Genomic DNA, 19,266 nt, shown 5'->3' on the forward strand with positions numbered 1-19,266 from the left:
GTGTAATCCAATTGTGAATGCATACTTTCTCTATGCATACTAGCTGGTAGTTGACTAAAATGAAAACCCATAATTAATAAACAATGATGTCCTGAATAATGACCCCATCATTGTATTAAGTACTTATGAATATTTGTATATAGAGCCTGGGAGCTCTTTCTCCTAATAAAAACGTTTCTTTCATAACCAAAAGAAGCCCTATACTTTAAATATTTTTCTTCCCACTCTAACTTTTACAACATGTGGCTTTAAAGATATTAAGATAAGACCAAAAATAAGACCCACAGAAATGTGAATTTATACTTTCATAGAGACATAAATTTACCCATAAATCACATATTTTATAAAGGGAAATAATATGTAAAACATTCAATGTGGGAAATGTTTAATTGTACTGTAACTTTTCAACATTAGTATGACCACAATTTCTTGTTTAGCTTCTGAAATATAAGCCTTAAGTTTGAAAAATGGGAAAAGAATATAATCGCATGACCATTATCTCTGTAACATTAAAACAATCATGTAAGTACAAATTAAGAGAACCAACCAGTATAATGTATGTAGAAGTGAAGATTAACTATCTGTTTCTATTTAATATTTCGATCCAAACCATAGGAAATCACATATGAAAAATGTTTAGCGTTTTATGAGACAATGTAGCAAACAATATGAAGAAGAAAAAATTCTTTCCATGACCTATAAATGAAAATCATCTGGAATAGATTACCTCTGACTTTGTAATTATGAGCAAAATATTAAAGAAAAAAAGAAAAAGAAATGTTTTAAGGAATGTTGCTTATCTTCCCCAATAATGTCCAGGGCACTCACAATCTTTCTACATTTGTTGTTACAATGAAGGTTACTAGGCCTAACCACAGACCTTCTAAATGAGGATTTCCAGGTTGGGAGGCAGCAGAAAGGGCACTGAAACAAGGGCCTGTGTAATCTTCCCACACATCGAAGTCTGAGCATCCTCCACCGAAGGGAAGCATTGCAGAGAATCCTATATAATAAAAGCCTAATATGCTAAGTGTCCAGTCATCTGGCTGTCCATCCAACCAATCAAAGCATAACATGCTAATGATATGCTAAGGAGGCTCGCTATGACATGCACTGACCACCAAGGGCAGACACTCAATGCACGAGCTGCCCCCTGATGGTCAGTGCACTCCCATAGGGAGAGCGCCCATAGGGAGAGCACCACTCAGCCTGAAGCCAGGCTCATGGCTGGCCAGGGCAGTGCAGTGCAGTGGTGGGAGTCTCTCCCACCTCTGTAGCTGTGCTAAGGATGTACGACTACTTGCTTAGGCCTGCATCCCAGGGCCTAATCTGGCAGTCAGAGATCCCCTGAGGGCTCCTGGACTGCAAGAGGATACAGGCCAGGCTGAGGGACACTCCTCGCCCCCACCAGGTGCATGAATTGCATGTGCCGGCCCAATAGTACTTACATATTTTTTAAAACTCCTCATTAAAGTATCACATTATTTAAGAAGTCTACACATTTGAAAGTATAATATAGGAAAATACAAATACCTAAACTAGACTGGACATCTTTGCATTTCATGTCAAAGTGCTCTTAATCTCATCTCAGCTTAACCATGGTCTTCACTCACATCTGTACACAAACTTGAAGGTCATTTCTTATTTATATTGATTATTATTTATACCTCATTTTTAATATTAAAGGTGACTTAATATTAACTGATCCTTAAATATAAAATGTTGGATTCTTTTTCCTATTTAAATTAGGAAGTCTTTAAATTAGATGTAACAATAAGTGTATTAACTCACAGAATCTGTGCATATAAAATAATTACCGAAGTATCTCTTTTATTTTTCCTGATTAATTAAGACCGACCCTGAAGCTATAGGTAAGATGACCATGTTTTCTAATTGATCATATTTTCTAATTTCTTGTCATTATAATCTTTCCAATAAAGGCAGCTGATAGATACATGGATAAATGTTATTTCATTGAATGGCTTTGACCATCTTTCCTCATATATTAATAAGAAGAAAAAATATTTGATTGGATTATGACCCTCCCTCTTTGGGTTGAGATAATATGGCCACCACTAGCTATAATTAAAAAAACAAACAAACAAACAAAAAAACACTGTGCTCCATCCCTGAGGGTTTGGGGTTCTGCAAATAAAAGGGAGGCTTCTCCTCAAGGCTTAAAGCTCCTCACCACTGTGTGCAACTCCAGGTATCCCGGGGTGATGGTGCTGGGGGAAAGTGCTCAACCTTGGGGAAGAATCTTGTGGAGATGTAGAGCTGAACAATGGCTTTTCAGGCTTCTTCATAGTAGTCGGAGACGACATATCTGCGAAGGAAGAGGGGGAAACCCACACGTTAGGACTTTCTTAAGCTACAAGGCTCATCTTAACACAATAGATCTGACTCCCAACATTTGATTGTTTTTGTGAGGTTGGCTCTTTTACAAAGTATACATTGAGGGTCAAAAGTCCAGTTATGTTGGAGCTTTGGGATATGTGTCAGAAACTATCTCCATTGCCTCCTTCGAATTATCACCAGAATGACTCCTATTAGTAAGCAAATCTTCAACTTCTGAAAAACTAAATATCATGTTTCCATTGGCCCCTTGGTTCACTTCAAGGTCTTTTTTCAAACCTCAGCATTTTATTCTTAGATTTATACGATTCAGGAGTTTGTCTTTTGACTTGCTAACGACACCATGGAAAAAAATAGAGGCAAACCTGGTGCAAATGTGAGAAACAACCTTTGGGTGCACTGGTAAGTATATTATTGATTTAACATCTTTTATGGAAAACTCATTACTTGTATAGCAAAAAAGAAAAAAAAATTCTTCATTTGCTCATTCTGCAAATATTTATTAGGTTCCTCTCTGCCAAGTAAAGTAAGGATGTTAAGGGGAATAAAAAGCAATGGCTGCTGGAAGGATACTCTGTGTCCATGGAGAGAAAAATGAAAGGAAGGAAACAGTGGTCAGCAGTTTAGAGGGAGTCAGTGTGTTGGGAGCAGAGGTGTGTGGTACCTGTGACTACTTCTCCTCCCCGCTGCACAGGGCAGTGATCGCCTGAGCCTCCCAACTTAGAAAAGGCTCCCCAGGGGCACCGGGCTTAAAATGTGGGTGGGGTCCGGCCGGAGTGGCTCAGTGGTTAAACGTTGATCTATGAACCACAAGGTCACAGTTCGAGGTGTGGGCTCGATTCCCAGTGGTGCGGAGGAGGGATGCAGGAGGCTGCTGATCAATGATTCTCTCTTATTATTGATGTTTCTATCTCTCCCTCTCTTTTCCTCTCTGAAATCAATAAAAATATATATTTTTTAAATGTGGATGGGAATGACGTCCTCAGAGAGAAGCCATGTTCCGAGGAAGGGGGCCATAAAACACACAAAGAGTACAAATAGTCTGTGGGGTGAAGTACAGAGACAAAGGAAGGAAGCGAGTTGCTGGCAAGACCCACATGCTAAGGGGCCATGGGTTTTGTATATAAATGTCTGGAATGCTTACCCTGATGAGGGAAAGCTATTAATGGGTGAGCTGTGATCACATTGAGAGCTTAGAGCAATCTGTCCAGAAACGACATGGAGAATGAATTAGCCAAAATGGAGATAGCAATCATGGAGACAGTGTAAGAATATAGATTAATTAATATCTTCATTCATAAATATTTATTGAAGGGACTAATTCATTCCAGACACTGTGCTAGTTGCTGAGGACCTAACAGTAGAAACTGAGTAGATGTTACTATTAGTGGGGTGCAGATTCTACTATTACAATAGTAAAGGGGCTATGGACGAGTGAAAAGGAATTAAGAAACAGTGTAAAAGGTGCCATATTAGGAGAAGTAATCAGGGATGCATTCATTCAATCACTCACTCATTTCACAAATATTTAATACCGCCCAAAGATAGATCATGAAAACTTGAAATTAGAGAGGCAACAGAGCTAATGCCATAGGTCAGCTATTCTCAACCTGTGTGCTGCAAGTACTATTAAAACATGCAATACCTAACTATTTAGTCAGGGGCACGGACCTCTTTTCCCTCAGATTGTCAAATAAAAAATGACAACAACCAACACAACAGTTGCCATCCATGTGAATGAATCAAAACTATACCAGCTTTTTTTTTTTTTTTTTTTTGTCAGATAGACAAAAAATAAATGATTTGATGTGCTGAGGAATTTTAGTAAGTTAGCTTATGTGTGCCAGGAGATGAAAAAGTTTGAAAATCACTGTCATAGATGATGAAAAGACTTAACCCAATTCAATTAATAACTGATGTAGAAGGTCATCATCTTAGGTGAATAAAAATTTAATTACATTAAGGGATTCAGGAGAAAACTCCAGTTTGGTCAGAGATATGGGCCCTGTTTCAATACCTGGAATACTGTTGATTTTTAACAGCATTATAAATGTAGAGGAAAATATTCTAAAAATAATGTAAGTTATAAAACATATTTTTATTATCAAAAATATCAATACATATACAAGTAGAATAGTAATGAACACTCATGTGGTCACCACCCACTTCAATTAGCAACACACAGCCAATCAATCTCATTTTACCTTTACCCCATGTATCTTCTCCCTGTATTACTTTAAAGCAATTCCTAGGGATCGTATGATTTCACCTATAAATATTTCAGTTTGTATCTCTAAAAAATAAACTTTTACTACAAGAAAAACCCCCCAAATTTCATCACACATTATGTTTTTATATAATATGCATTTTTAATTAATACATTTTAACATAAAAATAAAAGACTACATGGTATGTACTATTAGTATAAGAAACTCATATCGTATAATTTATCATTTGAAAAATTACCTAAACTCTGGTAAAAATACCTAATAAAGTTAAATATGTGTTTTCAGCACACTGAATGTTAAAGAATGTATATGCTGCTGAAATTAAAGGTGGATGCACTACTGTATAAACCAGGGGTCTTCAAACTACAGCCCGCGGGCCACATGCGGCCTGCAGAGGAGTCTGATCCGGCCCGCCAGGTTTTTTGGGCAGTGAGCGCAGCCGAGGTGTTACAGTAGGAATTAGTAGTTCATATAGTCCGGCCCTCCAGCTCTCTGAGGGACCGTGATCTGGCCCCCACTTTAAAAAGTTTGAGGACCCCTGGTAGAGATCACAATCTGTAAAAAAAAATGATGAGTGTATGTGTAGCCATAAGCTATAATCTGTGACTAACTGGCTATCACTAACCTATCAGAACTTTGATGAGAAAGTGAACCATTTTCTTATATCGGAGTTAAAAAGAAAAAAAAAAAGAAATTGTTAATGAAACTATAGAAATTAAGTGCAGTTACAAAAAAAGAGAGTATGTTTTAAAATAATTTAAAAATAAAGAAATTTCATTTCAGCTAACTTACTTTCAAAATGCCAAAAATAGCTATATGATTTGAAAAGGCAATACTACAAAAATATGCGTTTTGACCAGATCGAAGGTTATCGTTGGCATATACAATGTTTGAGGCTGAAAAAACCTCCATTTCATCCTCTATTTTATATATAGACGATGTAATAACTTTCCCTCCCAAATTTTTATTTAAAATGAACTCTTAGAAAAAAAAACGAAAAAAAAAAAAAAAAAACTGGTAACTTTCTATTGCTTTACTTGTGCTTCAATAAACATTTCAAATACAATTAACTTATGTGAATCAGTTTCTAAAGACTCCCTCCTGTAAATAATAAAGCATTCACTATACATCTTAGTCCCTTGCATAAATAATAAAGCATGTTCTGTACATTTAAAAACAATTAAACATGCCCAACACTTGGGAAGCAGAGTAAGTTTAATTTCTTTTATGTCATTTCTGGAGAAGATCAACCAGAGCTATTGCTACTGTAACTCTATCAGAATTTTTATTAAGCCCAGCCAAATTCACATAAGTACTAGTATCTTTTCGTAAAGGGCACATAAATCAAGGGTGTTTGTACAGAGATTTAAGAATATTGGAGGATATGTAATTTTTGAAAAATAAAGCCTTCGCATTTGCTTAGTGAAAATGATACACTTTGTTGTATTAAGTAATTATTATAGGTCAGTTTATATTTCTGGTTTTCTTTTCGGTATACACCTTCATGTTCAGAGCACACAGGAAAATTATAGCGGCCAATGCAGCAGAAACAGAACAAAAGTCACTCTCCATGTGTAAAAGGGACTATGAATCATCTCCTCCTTTAAAAAAACCAAAAAAATGAACTTGCAATAATAATGAGATGGTCCACTGGCCAGACTGAAACAATTTTTAAAAAATAAAGAATGTTAGTATTGGAAAGTAGGCTTAACTTCCTTTGTTTCCGCATTAAGTAAAATTAATTTGGAGCCCATTAGTCAGTAAAGATATACTGGTGCACAGAACATTCAAGTCACTATGCTAAGTACTTCGGAGGACACAAATTAAACCCTCCCCTCAATGAGAAAGAAAAAAAAAAAAACTTTCTGGGCAGAAGAGGGAATAAAAATAAAAGGTCAATTATATGAGAGAAATATGGGTAGAGTTTCTAGCTATTGCATTTTAATCATAAATCAAACCAGTATTGTTTTGATTTTAATTTTATTTTGAATGTCTGCAGTCTAATAGACCTCATGCCAAACTGAAAGATGATATCGTTTCTATTTTTAATGCACTCATATGCTATAGGAAAAAATGTTTGAGGAATAAATATATAGGAGAGAGGGTTTTAAGTGACCTTTTCTGTGAAGAAAAACAAATGTCATGCTTTTCACAATCCATTGTGCCCTGAAGAGGAAGAATAATACATAAAAAGATTAGGTTGAAAATAAGTTGGATAATAATGAAGCTGAATAATATATAAATATATAATAAGTTGAATGATAACAAATACATTATAATGTTTAAGTTGAATAATACATAAAATAACGAAGCTGAAGGAGAGGGAAGATGATGAGAAAAAGATTAGCTGGTGGGTCTGTTGGTGGGAAGGATGCAGGAGTTACTGGTGGCTGATGGGAAAGCAAAGGCCAGTGAGGGCTTGAAATCAGAGAAAGAAATTTAATATGACTTACAAAGTAACAATTTATAAGTGAATTCATTTTAGAAGAAAAAGGGTTCCAAAAGCTGTTTGTTTTTTTTTTCTTCTTTCTGTCTTTGCAGCTTCCTCTAGGCTGTGTGTACTTGGCTGAGTCAAGAATTTTCATCCAACTCCCCTCCCAGGTTTTCCTCAACATGGTTCATTATAGACACTGTTACTGAAATTCTCTCCTTCAAATTATATTCCTCATTTTAAGATTTATCATGGCACTGCATTGTTTTAAATACATTTTTATTGATTTCAGAGAGGAAGGGAGAGAGACAAACAGAGAGAAAGAGAGAGAGAAACATCAATGATGAGAGAAAACCATGCTGCCTCCTGCATGCCCCACACTAGGGATTGAGCACGCAATGCAGGCATGTTCCCTGACTGGGAATGGAACTGTGAGCTCCTGGTTCATAGGTCAGTGCTCAACCACTGAGCCAGGCCAGCCAGGTGAACCACATTTTTATGTAAGTTTTTCCTTATCATTCCATATCCTTTAAACTTTAAACGAATTTGCTTATGGCCTTCTGGGGGAAGAGGGAACCAGGAGGAATGTGCTTCGAACTCTGTCCCTTCCCTCACATATGACATTCCCTAGATCTAAAAATTATATGTCTCTTTACCCTCCTATTCTAGCTATAAAACAACATTTTATCCACTGAACCAACATGATTCATTTTCACTTTAAGTAATCCTTCCTAGGAACTTGGGAGGTCTAGATCTCCAGAATGTCTTACATCACTCGGTGGCTTTTTCATTATCATTTTGTACTTGTTTAATCCATATATTTATATGATAAGTTGACTAAACAGTTGATCCTACAGGAGATAATTTTATCCACAACACAAACATATGTGCAGGCTGGAAGAACAGGCTAAGTGTATGGAAAGAATTTTTAAAAACCCAGGATAGAAAGAAGGTAAAATAGGTAGAGCAGACTCGGTGTCTAGACAGTTTATTTTAGAATCTCTTGCGTGTTGATGAGGCTGCACGGTGGAATGATGACTAGCAGTGTAGGATGAGTGGAATAACCATGGTCGATATAGGTTAAAATGCATGTTGCATGATTAGATAACCACCAGAGGAAAAGTCACTGAATGGAAAGCAGAGAGAAAACAAAACCAGTCAGTGAGTTTCTAATAAGTGTGACAAACTATGGAGAGGCATATAGTTCAAGGTGTTAAATAAGACCACCTGCTTCCTGTTCTGGTGATGCTCACAATTCAGCAGAGAGGATAAATATAAAAATGCATTAAATAATTACCATCATGATAATATAAGACTACAGAAAGGATTCTTTTTAAAATGACAGAAGATGAGAAAGGCTACTCTTTAAAAAAAAAAAAAAAAAAAAAAAAAAGCAACATTTACACTGATAGTATTCCTCATCAATGCCTACACCTATACTTAGATTTATCATTAGAAATTCAGTGATGGCTTTAGAAACCAACTGTACAGTTCAATGCATAATAATAAAAAAAAAATACCATGTAAGAAAAAGTTCAATTAGGCTCCTGGTGGAAGCTGAGTTGATTCGTGAAGCAGACCTTTAAATAAGTATTTTGCAAAATCAAATTATCATGTAATTTTTCCTAGCTTTCCCATAATTTATTTTGGCACTGAGACTTATATATATCCTAAGCCCTGACGTGTCATTCATCTCCCAGCATCGCTTCAAAGAGATAAAGGCTTAAGCAGAAAAAAAATAGATCGACTCATCTCCCAACAAGGTAATCGCATCTACAAAGGGAGAGAGTTGCTGTGAAACTCAGCGTATGTACCGGCTCCTCTGCAGCTTGCACAAATGGCACTCCAGATGTATATCTGTTCGAGTGAGCCCAAGGCAACAATTTTGATCAATTCTAATGTGATAAAATGCTGCAGGGAAAAGGGTGCAGAAACGTGTGTACGTCAGCCCTTCATTAAACTGTTGTTCACTTCCAAAGAACCTTAGGAAACACTAATGAGACATGAGTTTTGGCAATTTCTTCATCAAAGCAAAGACCCCTTCCCCAGTCTGTAGCAGGCTGTCATCCGAGTCGCTCCCAGGATAAATGTCACATGGCACTCCAGGCAGTTAGACACCTGTTAGGAGATCTTCACAGAAGTCAACGAGCGATCGAGGGCAAGCTCAAACAGCCACCTCAACACCTGCCTGTCTGGGACACCTGCTCGTTTTTAACACAGAGCAGAGCAATATGTTGGCTTTTTCAATATGCTTGAATAGATTAAGGTTACAAATCACATTTCTATAGACTACACAGAAAAACACATCATGTTCTCTCCTTTTTAATTTCTATTCTTCTTCCCTGTAATGACACTTATGGTCCAGAGCTATTTCAAATCAATTATGTAGGAACACACAGAATTCTTGAATTTTTGGAAGCCATTATTTTCGGCATAGCTTTAACTTAAAATATGTAAACTGGACCATTCCTATGATTTAGAAAATGTATTTTCTCTCTGTATAACAAAGAAGCAAATTGCCTCAGAATATCAATCCTTTTACATATGTCTTGTCTTTCTTATTTACATGCTATCCATGTAAGCAAGTCTAAATGAACCCTTATATCTACAAGCCACCACTTGCTGGTTTCTCTTACTTTTCCAGTTCTTTAAAGTATCTTTTATTATGAAGTGCTTAAAAAGCTACAATCATAGTTAAAAATATTTTCTTTCCTCTTGACATTATCAAGCTGCTTACAAGACGTTGCTGGATTCATTTTGGCAGAAGGAAACTCAAGGTGCAATGAAAATAGTAAGGGAACTTCTGTGACCTTTGCCCCTTCGGAGGGAGCATGAGATAGACCACGGAGCAAAAGTGCACATGTGAGAACATTTAGCATACAGACAGTCCCGTGGCTGGGATTTGACAAAATATATCACATTGACTAGTCTTACTAAGTTAATACCTCTTCTAGCTTTCTACGTTTCTTTCTTTTTCAGACATCTTAGATTTCTGATAGTTTTAAAAAGTTTTACAGATTTACAAAAACTCTGGACATAGAAGAGTCCCTCAGAGACAAGAGACCAAACCCGTTGTTGGATGATGGCAAAGGTGGTCAACACATCCATTACCTCCCTGAGACTCTGCCAAGCAACACAAAACACTGAGAGTGAAAACTGAACTTCAGCTGAGCTGGGGAGTCTCTGCTTTCCATTAAACTGTTGCCGTGGAAGCTTGAAGACAACATGAAAAATGACTGGATATCTGCATAAAGTAATAATACTATTTATAATAGCGGAGACACTACCAAATCTAGTGTGCAGGACGAGTTCAAGAGCTAGACATCTGATACTTTTGCTTCAGGCCATAAATCCCGAATCTGTCCTGAGACAAGGGAACAGCTTGGGCCCTGTGCCCAGAGGACACTGAGAAGGCGGGAAGATGCTCCGCCAGCTGAATGCTAAAAAGGACCATGGTTTCCCTTCTTCTGTTTTTGCCTTGTGGTACATCCTCTTGAGGAGGGGGAAGTTTAAACGTTTATATCGAGTTTACATAAACATTATGCAAAATACTACAATGATCAAGCCTAGAGGACGGATCCTTAATGTGAACAAGTTTTGCCGACAAATAAAGGACTGACGGTGGGGAAGCGTCCTGAGGGAGTGTGTCCTTGAGGAGGATGGAAGTAGACCACATAGGCTATACCTTTCCTAGAAGGCTTTGCACCATCCCTGAGGCGGTGCCATCTTCATTTCCTTTATAGTAAGATGGAGTGATCCTGTTTCACGGGGAGAAGTGATGTGGTGTGATGCCCATAAAACGGTGAAAAAGAGGTACATGAGCAGAATCACAAGACCAGAGACACTGTTATTTAAATACTAGAGGCCCAGCACATGAAATTTGTGCACACTGTGGGGGTAGGGGGCGGGTGTCCCTCAGCCCAGCCTGTACCCTCTCCAATCTGGGACCCCTCGAGGGATGTCCAACTGCCCATCTAGGCCTGATCTCACCAGACATCCCTCTCACAATCCAGGACTGCTGGTTCCCAACTGGTTGCCTGCCTGCCTGATTGCCCCTAACCACTTATGCCTGCCAGCCTGATCACCCCCTAACGACTTCCCTGACAGCCTGATCGATTGCCTAACTGCCTGCCCTCTCCTGCCGGCCAGGTCACCCCTAACTGCTCTCCCATGCTGGCCTGGTCACCCCTAACTACTGTCCCCTGCAGGCCTGGTTGTCCCCAACTACCCTCCCTTGCCAGCCTGGGCACCCCCAACTGCTCTCCCATACCAGCCTGGTCACCCCCAACTGCCCTCTCCTGCTGGCCTGGTCACCCCTAACTGCCCTCCCCAGCAGGCCTGGTAACCCCCAACTGCCCTCCCCTGCCAGCCTGGTCACCCCTAACTGCTCTTCCATGCTGGCCTGGTCACTCTAACTGCCCTCCCCTGCCGGCCTGGTCATCCCCAACTACTCTCCCCTGCATCCTAGTCACCCCTGACTGCCCTTCTCTGCTGGTCTGGTCACCCCTAACTGCCCTCCCTTGCAGGCACAGTCACCCCCAACTGCCCTCCCCATTGCCCCCAACTGCCTTCCCTTGCAGGCCTGTGTCCACCCCAACTGTCCTCCCCTACAGACCTGATCACCCATAACTGCTCTCCCCTGATAGTCATCTTGTGACGGCCATCTTGTGTCCACATGGGGGAGGCCATCTTGTGTGTTGGAGTGAGTCAATTTGCATACTATCTTTTATTAGAAAGGATATTTGGGGGAACATGTTTCAAAATTACTTATAGCCTACAGCTACATTTAAATATTTTAGGTAAACTACTCAGGCATTGCTAGTTGGAATGTAAATTGATAAGACATTGTAGGTTCTGTGACAATAATTAGCAAAAGCCTTAGAAGTGGCTATAACATTTAACTCAGTAATTCTACAGTAGGAATGCATTTATTCCTTAACAAAATTTCACTAAGCATCTACTGATGACTTTATGACAGGCAGTATACTAGGTACCAGGGAGTAAAAATAGAATTAGAAAAAAAATAAAATAATTATATTTAAGCACAAAGATTTTATCATATAAAAACTTGGAAACTAGTTGAACATCTATGAGCAAAGCAGACTTTTAAAATCTATAATATAGCCAAAGAGTGGCATAGTATGTAGTCATTGGAAAGTGGAAATTAAATGAGCTGGCAAAATGCTATTATATTGTAAGTGAAAAACAAAAAAAGAAAATAATTTACAAACAGCATATATAACATATGCCCAATTTAGTACAAAAATATTCATAAGAAATTCATTGAAAAAACATCGAAAATAGACTGGCATGTAATACAGTCAATTATTAACAGAAGTTATCTCCATGTTATAGGTTTAGAGGTAACTTTTATTTTCTTCTTTACCTTTTATACTTTGCTCTTCCAAATCCCTCACACACAAAAAGTCTTACGTTACAATAAAATATTGTAAAATATATATTTTGTACAGAGAAAATAGAATCTTATCAATAGTTCCCAATGATGGGTGAACAATATTGGGCCTTGTTACTGTGTACAACATTACACTTTAAGAAAAAAATACCTCCATCAGTCTTAGGCATTGGATGTTGCCAAGTATAAAATGAAATACTTAAATGTAATATTTTCAATTTAATTGGCAAACACCAAAAAGGTATTTTTGAGAATACAAGCGAAGAAGAGAATATCTGAAATTTGTTTCTAAGTTCTCTTCTAGATGTAAAATGTTATGATTGTATGGCAAAAGCGACTTAGTCCTTTCTACATGACTCCAAGTTAACAAAAAACTCTGAATGTTACAACAAGACATATGGACTTAATCCCACTACAGTAGCTTGATGATAATGCTAGATGATTAAGAAAATAATTAACTGCTATGTTAAGAAAGTATCTTATTATATATATATATATATATATATATATATATATATATATATGCGCGCACACACACACACACACATTTATCATACTCTAAAATAATTGGGAAAAGAGCAGTCTATATTAGAAGGGGATAAATGATCTTAATTAGATTTCTCAACCTTTATAACAAAATGAAATCAGTTCTTTTTAAAAGAAGGAAATGTAGTTGTCTTCATGTTGAAAATTCTTGCTTTATTATTGAATGATTTAATCTCAACTATACTTAAGTATATTGCTGTATTCTTCAACAACTTGAAACACTTTGTCATAGTTTTAAGTGTATTCCAACCCAGGCACAGTAAGTGGCAGGTTACTACAAGTCTCTACTCTACTATCACATCTCTATTTAAAAATAAAGTCTCCAGGCTATATCTACACCCAATACAAAGTTAAAGCTCAAACCCCTTTGAAGTTTACAAACACCTTCCTTGAAACATTAAAAAAAAAAAAAGTGTTTTTTTTTATTTTTTATAAAAACCACCTTGAATAACTAAGAACAGTGTTTAAAAAAGTGAATACTGAATAAGTGAGAACTGCTTTTTAGAAACACTTCAAAATGTTTTGCTCATTAAGGATTTTATTTTAACAAATCCAGAAAACCTAATTTAAAAGGAGGAAAAACACCAAACAATTATGCAGGATTTGAAGTGTATTTTAGTCACTTATTAAATACAGGCACAGGTAAATAGCGTCTATTCACTGAGCCTCTGGGGAAAACCTCTTGGCTTATTAGTGTTAAGCATCTGAGAGCCGTGGACTATAAAATAAAATCAATACCGTAACCTTAACTGTAAAAGTCAGAAAGATACTGGAAGAGTTCTAATTTAATAAGATTACAGATGAGTTTTTGAGAGGAGAACATTTGGGGGAAAGCCATGCATTTAGAAACATTTATGCTACAAGACATCTCAAGGTCTGTTGGTACTAATGCTGTTATTATCTACACTGGTATGGTTAGGGTTGATTTAACTGATGTGTTACTTTAGTGGATTTACAGTAAAGTCCTAGAAATGATCTGGAACTTACTTCTAATAAAATCATTAAACTGAGGTGGTAAACTAATTGCATGGGAGCAATTATTATTTGATGTGGTTTAGTGTGGTAGAGAAAGGGAAAAAATCACAAAAATTTTAAGGTCATCAGTTCAGCAGCTCAATGTAAATATGATTACTCTGTACAATATTCCATTTCTCTTAATGGAAAAATAGTCAAAACTGGTATAAATGGTAGTGTTTAAGTTCAACCTAAATCTATATTTTTCCTCTAACAAATGTAAATGAAGAAAATAGAACATTCTGCCAATGAAATTACTCTGATGGCATATTTATTATCCTAATGGCTTTGAAAATTGTGAAATTGATCAGTAACAAAACCTCTATTTAGTAATGGACCAATTACATTTGTGAGATAATGTCAATGAAACAGAATATTGTCACAGGATAATGGTCTCCTATTGCTGCATCCCTAGTCATTTAGAGAAAATAAATGTGGCCGTCTGGCTGAGTCATTTATTTTCAAAGTAGGAGACACTGATCCCATAACAAGGTTCTGTTATAATAACTCAATTTCTATCAATCATTTGTTGTACCAGAGTCTCGCAAGACAGGACATGTTATTTGTAAGAACTGCGCATTCCTCAGGTATAAGGCAAAACATATGCTGCCTCCAAGCACATAAACAGCCCGATTATTCTGTTATTCTAAGACAATATTTAAAATAAACATTTACAAATAATTAAGAATGTGAAAAACTTCCTGAATTTTCAAAAAGATCCATGTTAATGAAAGCTTAAAGACTCAAGCCCTAGAGACCTACAAATCTTTGCCTCATATTAAATCCTGAATACTGGAACATGAAGGAACCTTCGTAGCCAACTTTGTTATGGTGAGAAAATTCACAGGTTACTGAAATTAAGTGATTTGTTAAGGCCACACCAGCATTTACAGTTTTCTGCTCAACATGAGAGTGCCTTAGGCATAATTCGAATGATTAGAACAGAACTAATATAAATATATATATTACAATAAACATATAATCAATTTTTATACTTTGACATACACATTGCTCATTTTAAACTAGATGTATGTCACATGCCACTAGTAAAGACATTCTAGACTTTGGGTTTATTTAATAACAACATCACTAAATCATAAACAAATCCTTAACCTGAGTCTGCACTCATGAATCCCTGGAGTCTGTGGACTCCTCAGGTATTATGTGCATTTGTCTCTATTGAAGTACCACATATTAGAAAAACACTGTGATATATGTTTAGGATAACAGAAAAGAAAGCAAAAACATAGCATCACAAGGACTTGCTTAGAAGGCAGTGTCTGTAGTAACAATAAACATGGGTTTTGCAGCCGAAGGCGCAAGGGTTCCCAGTCTACCTCTCCTACTTATTGGCGGTGTGATCAAATTTCTCAGTCACTGCAGTGATCAGTTTAATGAGTGGGTAAATGTGTTTTTTTTTTAATAGGGTTTAAAAGACAAAGTTTATGTAAAGTTTTAACCCAGTCCTGAGAGGTAGTAAGTGCTCAATCAATGGTAGCCACAGATGGCAGGAAGGTCTAATTTTCCCTCATTTATATATATTTGCTGGAAAAAAATAATGTATGTGGTTGCTTCAACAAATAAATGATTTAGGAAAAGAGTTAATATAAATATGGTTAATAGAGAAAAAAGCTAATATAACTTTCATAGGTTAAAAAGAGACTGAAAATACAAATATGATATGTACCCCATTTTGGATCCTCATTTTAATAAAACAACCTATAAGATATTCTGGGTAATTTGAACATGGATTATATATTAGATGGTATTAGGGAATTGTTTTATATTTGTTAAATTGATAATGGTATTGGGGCTGTAATTTTTTAAAAGTCGCCATCTGATATATTTATTAAGTATTTACAAATAAATCTCTAGGATTTACTTTAAAAATACTTCAAAAAACTGGGAGATATTAAAGCAACAAGACCGGCAAAATATTGGTAATAGTTCAAGCTGGGACATAGAGGTTCACTTTATGCTTCTCCCTACTTCTGACATTTTCCACAACAAAAAGCTTTTAAAAAATCATGCTTCAACATTCACTTCAAACCAGCCTTTCTCCACATTTATCCATTAAAGTCACTCATATCTCCAACATTTTTTAAAGAAAATACACATTTTACCATCTCAACATCCTGACAGTTCTTCCAGAATCCTGAAAACTCATGAATTCATCCCTAATCTCCCATTCTAGCTCTATAAGCTGTAATGAAATCTTCTTTGAAGCTCCCTAGGAAAACTGTCCACCTGCCAAGATTTTCTAAGCAGCATTCAAACTCTCCTGGCCCATTTATCCCTACCTAGGTAAGTCTACATATCGATTCTCTAGGTGGATGGTAGGATAATGGAAAGAAAAAAAAAAAAAGCTTTAAAAAGAGCAGATCTAGGCTCTGCTATTAACTACCTGGACACCCTGGATGGGACAGCTCTCTGAACCTTCCACTGCTTGGCTATAAAACCAATAGTTTCGTCTACACCTCTCAAAAGAGTCTTATAATCTATGTTCTATCCATAACAGCTCAATGTCTTCCTGTGTATGTTATTGATAATTGTATAGGAGCTTTCCAAACTACTTCAAAATAAACTTCCACATGAAATCGATGTGTAAAAGGGTTCACAACAAAACCCTTTACCAGGCCAAGAAACGCTGCATGGCGCAGTAAGCTAGCCAAGCCTTCCTTGGGTTTCCCTCTTTCCTCCTTTGGGTTGTGTTCCATCCACCTAGAGACCCAGCATTAAACAGCAAGTGGTTTTGTGTATATTTGTGTGAACTGATGATCCAGCCTGGTTTTCCTGCAAACGCTATCACTTCAAATCATGGAGGTCCCGGTGTGCAGACTGAGTATGACTTTCCCCTGAGATGGAGTACTGGCCCTTCTAAAATGTGCCCCCACAAGAGGCTCTTCTTCATGAGGATGCATGAAAGGAGCATGAACAGCTGTGAATCGGTACACAAAGTGAGGTGTTCTGATGACAGCCTCACCCACAGCTTGTCGTTTTCCTTTAGGTTTGAGAGATGCCGGCACTGTGATTCCCCCTACAGCGGTGTCGCTGAAGGGGATGGATACCTGTGGCAGAGGTGTCCCCTGGAGCCTGCTCTCGGATGGCATGCTGGGCCACGGAGGTTCCCTGTAAGCTCTGTCATGAGTCTAAGTTCTTGACTTTTCGTGTTTTTAATAATAAGAAACTAACCTCCCCGCCCCCCCCTCCCCCAAAAAAGCAGCTTGACAATTGTGCTCCAACATTCAATTCCAACCATCTCTGCACATTTATCCATCAAAAGCACTTGTGTGTCTCATCTTGCCTAGTTCAAACTGTGACATTTAATCCTCATGATACAAAGTCTAGGAATGAGAGGAATTGTTGGTGTTCTATCTGGTCCCCAAAGGGAGCTTAAAAATTCTTCCAGGAAGATTACTAAGCTGTTTGACTTGCCATTTTCTAGAACTTCATTTAATATTAATGATTCCCAGATAGTAGTTATTCAACTGTTTGTGAAGGCTGCCCATTCGCCCAGCTCCCACAGGTCTAGAGAAATCTTGAGAGGATATCATTTTTCAGATTGTAATGTGGGCGAGAGCACTGTGTGCCAAAGTTTGAACCTATAGATTCTTAGATGGGAGAAAAAAAAAAAAGGTTCCAAAGTCCCAAACTTAATGAACACACACTCAGTCGATGTTCACTCCTGGACATTCATATCCACAGTACACAATACTATATAAAATATTCTATGAATTCATTTTTTAAAAGATTAAATTTTTGTTAATGTAGAATTTTCCAGACTTAGTTGAGTGTTCTTATATCTATTATATCTATTAATATTCTTTAAACTGCTGGTCCCTGGTCCCAATTCTATGAATATGCTATGACACTCTTACTTACTGTTATTTATTTCCTATACAACTGATTGATATCATGATACAAGCCGGCATTAATACTGTCTAGTCTCCAGTGTTCCCTTGAGGTCTTTGGCTTAATTCACTGGATAGTTAATACTATACTCTTACAAAACAATTATAAAGTTTAAATTAAAATTTAGCACAAGATTGAAGACTATTTTACAAATGAGGACATTTGCAAAATGGTCAAAATTAATCTCAAGGGCTTGGAAATGTATTAAAACTTCACAAAGACGAGCTGAAGAGACTTATTATTTCTATGACAGCAGTGTAATTTTTTTTAAATGGTGTTATTTTCTAGTATCTATAGCAACCAAACATGATGCCTAAATATTGCCTAACAAGAATCCAGTATAAATTTTTAAACTCCATTTTTTTAAAAAATATGGTTTTATTGGTTTTATGGGAGAGATAGAGAAATATCAATGAGAGAGAAACATCATCGATTGGCTTCCTCCAGCAAGCACCCCTCCTGGAGATGGAGCCCACAACCGGGCATGTGCCCTGTCCAGGAATCGAACTATTGACCCTTTGGTTCCTGGGTTGACACTCAACTCTGAGCCACACCAGCCTGGCTAACCTCCTTTTAAAACTGTAATTACATACCAATACTAGTTTTTGTTAACATACCAATTTGTTGATTTCTGTGTAAAGAGTTACTTAGCCTAGTGCATAAAAGAACCCTCTTTTTTAGGCATTCAGACAACTCCCCTCATAAATTGGTTTACATTATTTATCCTCTGTAAACCACCATTTTTCATAACAGTGAAAATTTACATTTTTGCTTAGCAGGTTGAGTGCTGAAATTTTAATTTATTCATATTTGTGTGACCAATGCCTAGAAAAATCCCTGGCAAATAATAGGCATTTGATAAATGTTAATTGAGCCCAATTATTTTAAATCCTCAGTGTGTAGAAGTTAATAAAATATGACTCCAAAAATTATTCTGAATTTACATTTTATCTAAGATTACAAATTGTTTAAATACTGGTCAGGCTGAGAAGCTGCTAAAATTCCCATTTAAAAACCCCAGCTGTATATTCCAAATATATTTACCCTATCACTAACTGTCTGTTAAATAGTGTTTTAGGAGTTTTATATTCAGACATAGAAGAACCAGTGACTATTAGAATGTCAGTGGCAAAGTGACAGTGATAAAGAACTGTTACAATTTTTCAAGCACAATTATTAGCATCATTAGTCTGTTAAATTCCTGAGAATTACAATACAACTACATTTACCCCCTTAAAAGTAACTCAAATTAGAGGGGGGGGGGGGGGAAAGACCTGCCTCTTTATTCTCTCTTTTATCAGAAGTTGCAAAAGTGACTCTGATGATTTTGAGACAAGTACATCCACTAGGAATTGAGTCTCTGAATT

At 37.0% G+C, this 19,266-nt stretch overlaps 1 protein-coding gene across 7 annotated transcripts in view; it reads right to left on the reverse strand.

Moving 5' to 3' along the window:
- NFIB (nuclear factor I B) overlaps positions 1–19,266 on the reverse strand; it is a 230,207-nt gene that overhangs the window by 39,503 nt on the left and 171,438 nt on the right. For all 7 annotated transcript variants that reach the window (XM_084898249.1, XM_084898250.1, XM_084898253.1 and 4 more), the window contains exon 7: positions 2,192–2,326. In XM_084898249.1, the coding sequence (XP_084754375.1) occupies positions 2,192–2,326 (135 nt within the window). The remainder of the gene's footprint in view (positions 1–2,191; positions 2,327–19,266) is intronic.

The sequence above is a fragment of the Pipistrellus hanaki genome (genome assembly GCF_964339955.1).
Source record: "Pipistrellus hanaki genome assembly, chromosome: 11".
Taxonomy (NCBI): Eukaryota; Metazoa; Chordata; class Mammalia; order Chiroptera; family Vespertilionidae; genus Pipistrellus; species Pipistrellus hanaki.